Source organism: Seriola lalandi, unplaced genomic scaffold, assembly GCF_002814215.2.
Source record: "Seriola lalandi dorsalis isolate HSWRI2012SDOR001 ecotype SW California unplaced genomic scaffold, Sedor1 jcf7180002055009, whole genome shotgun sequence".
Classification (NCBI taxonomy): Eukaryota; Metazoa; Chordata; class Actinopteri; order Carangiformes; family Carangidae; genus Seriola; species Seriola lalandi.
Window position 1 is genome coordinate 51,189 of NW_019525552.1, and position 515 is coordinate 51,703.

Genomic DNA, 515 nt, shown 5'->3' on the forward strand with positions numbered 1-515 from the left:
GTTGATAAAACTCAGGTTGTTTTTGTGTGTGTTTGTGTGTGTGTGTGTGTGTGTCTCTGTGTGTGTGTGTTCAGGACGAGCGTCTGGCCGGTGGTTATGAAAACGTCCCGACTGTGGACATCCACATGAACCAGATCGGCTTTGAGAAGGAGTGGCTCAAGTTCCTGAAAGAGTTCATCGTCCCCGTCACTGAGAAACTGTATCCTGGATATTACCCCAAGGTAAGAGGCCACAGGTGCACCAGGTGTGCACTCGCCCCACATGCACATTCCCCTCCACTTGAATAGGAAGGTGGTCTCACACTTTGGAGCCCACTGTGTATTTATGACACACTCTCACTGTAAGTCTGTGTGTGTGTGTGTGTGTGTGTGTGTGTGTGTGTGTGTGTGTGTGTGTGTGTGTGTGTCTCTCTCTGTGTCTCTCTGTGTCTCTCTGTGTCTCTCTGTGTGTCTCTCTGTGTGTGTGTGTGTGTGTGTGTGTGTGTGTGTGTCTCTGTGTGTGTCTCTGTGTGTGTC

General features: G+C 49.9%; 1 protein-coding gene across 1 annotated transcript in view; it reads left to right on the forward strand.

Annotated features, from left to right (window-relative positions):
• Positions 1-410, forward strand: part of LOC147817153 (multifunctional procollagen lysine hydroxylase and glycosyltransferase LH3-like) — a 2,274-nt gene extending 1,864 nt beyond the window's left edge. The window contains exon 4 of the mRNA XM_087171575.1: positions 75-410. Within this exon, the coding sequence (XP_087027701.1) occupies positions 75-287 (213 nt within the window). The 3' untranslated portion in view covers positions 288-410. The remainder of the gene's footprint in view (positions 1-74) is intronic.
• The last annotated feature ends 105 nt before the right edge of the window (positions 411-515 follow it).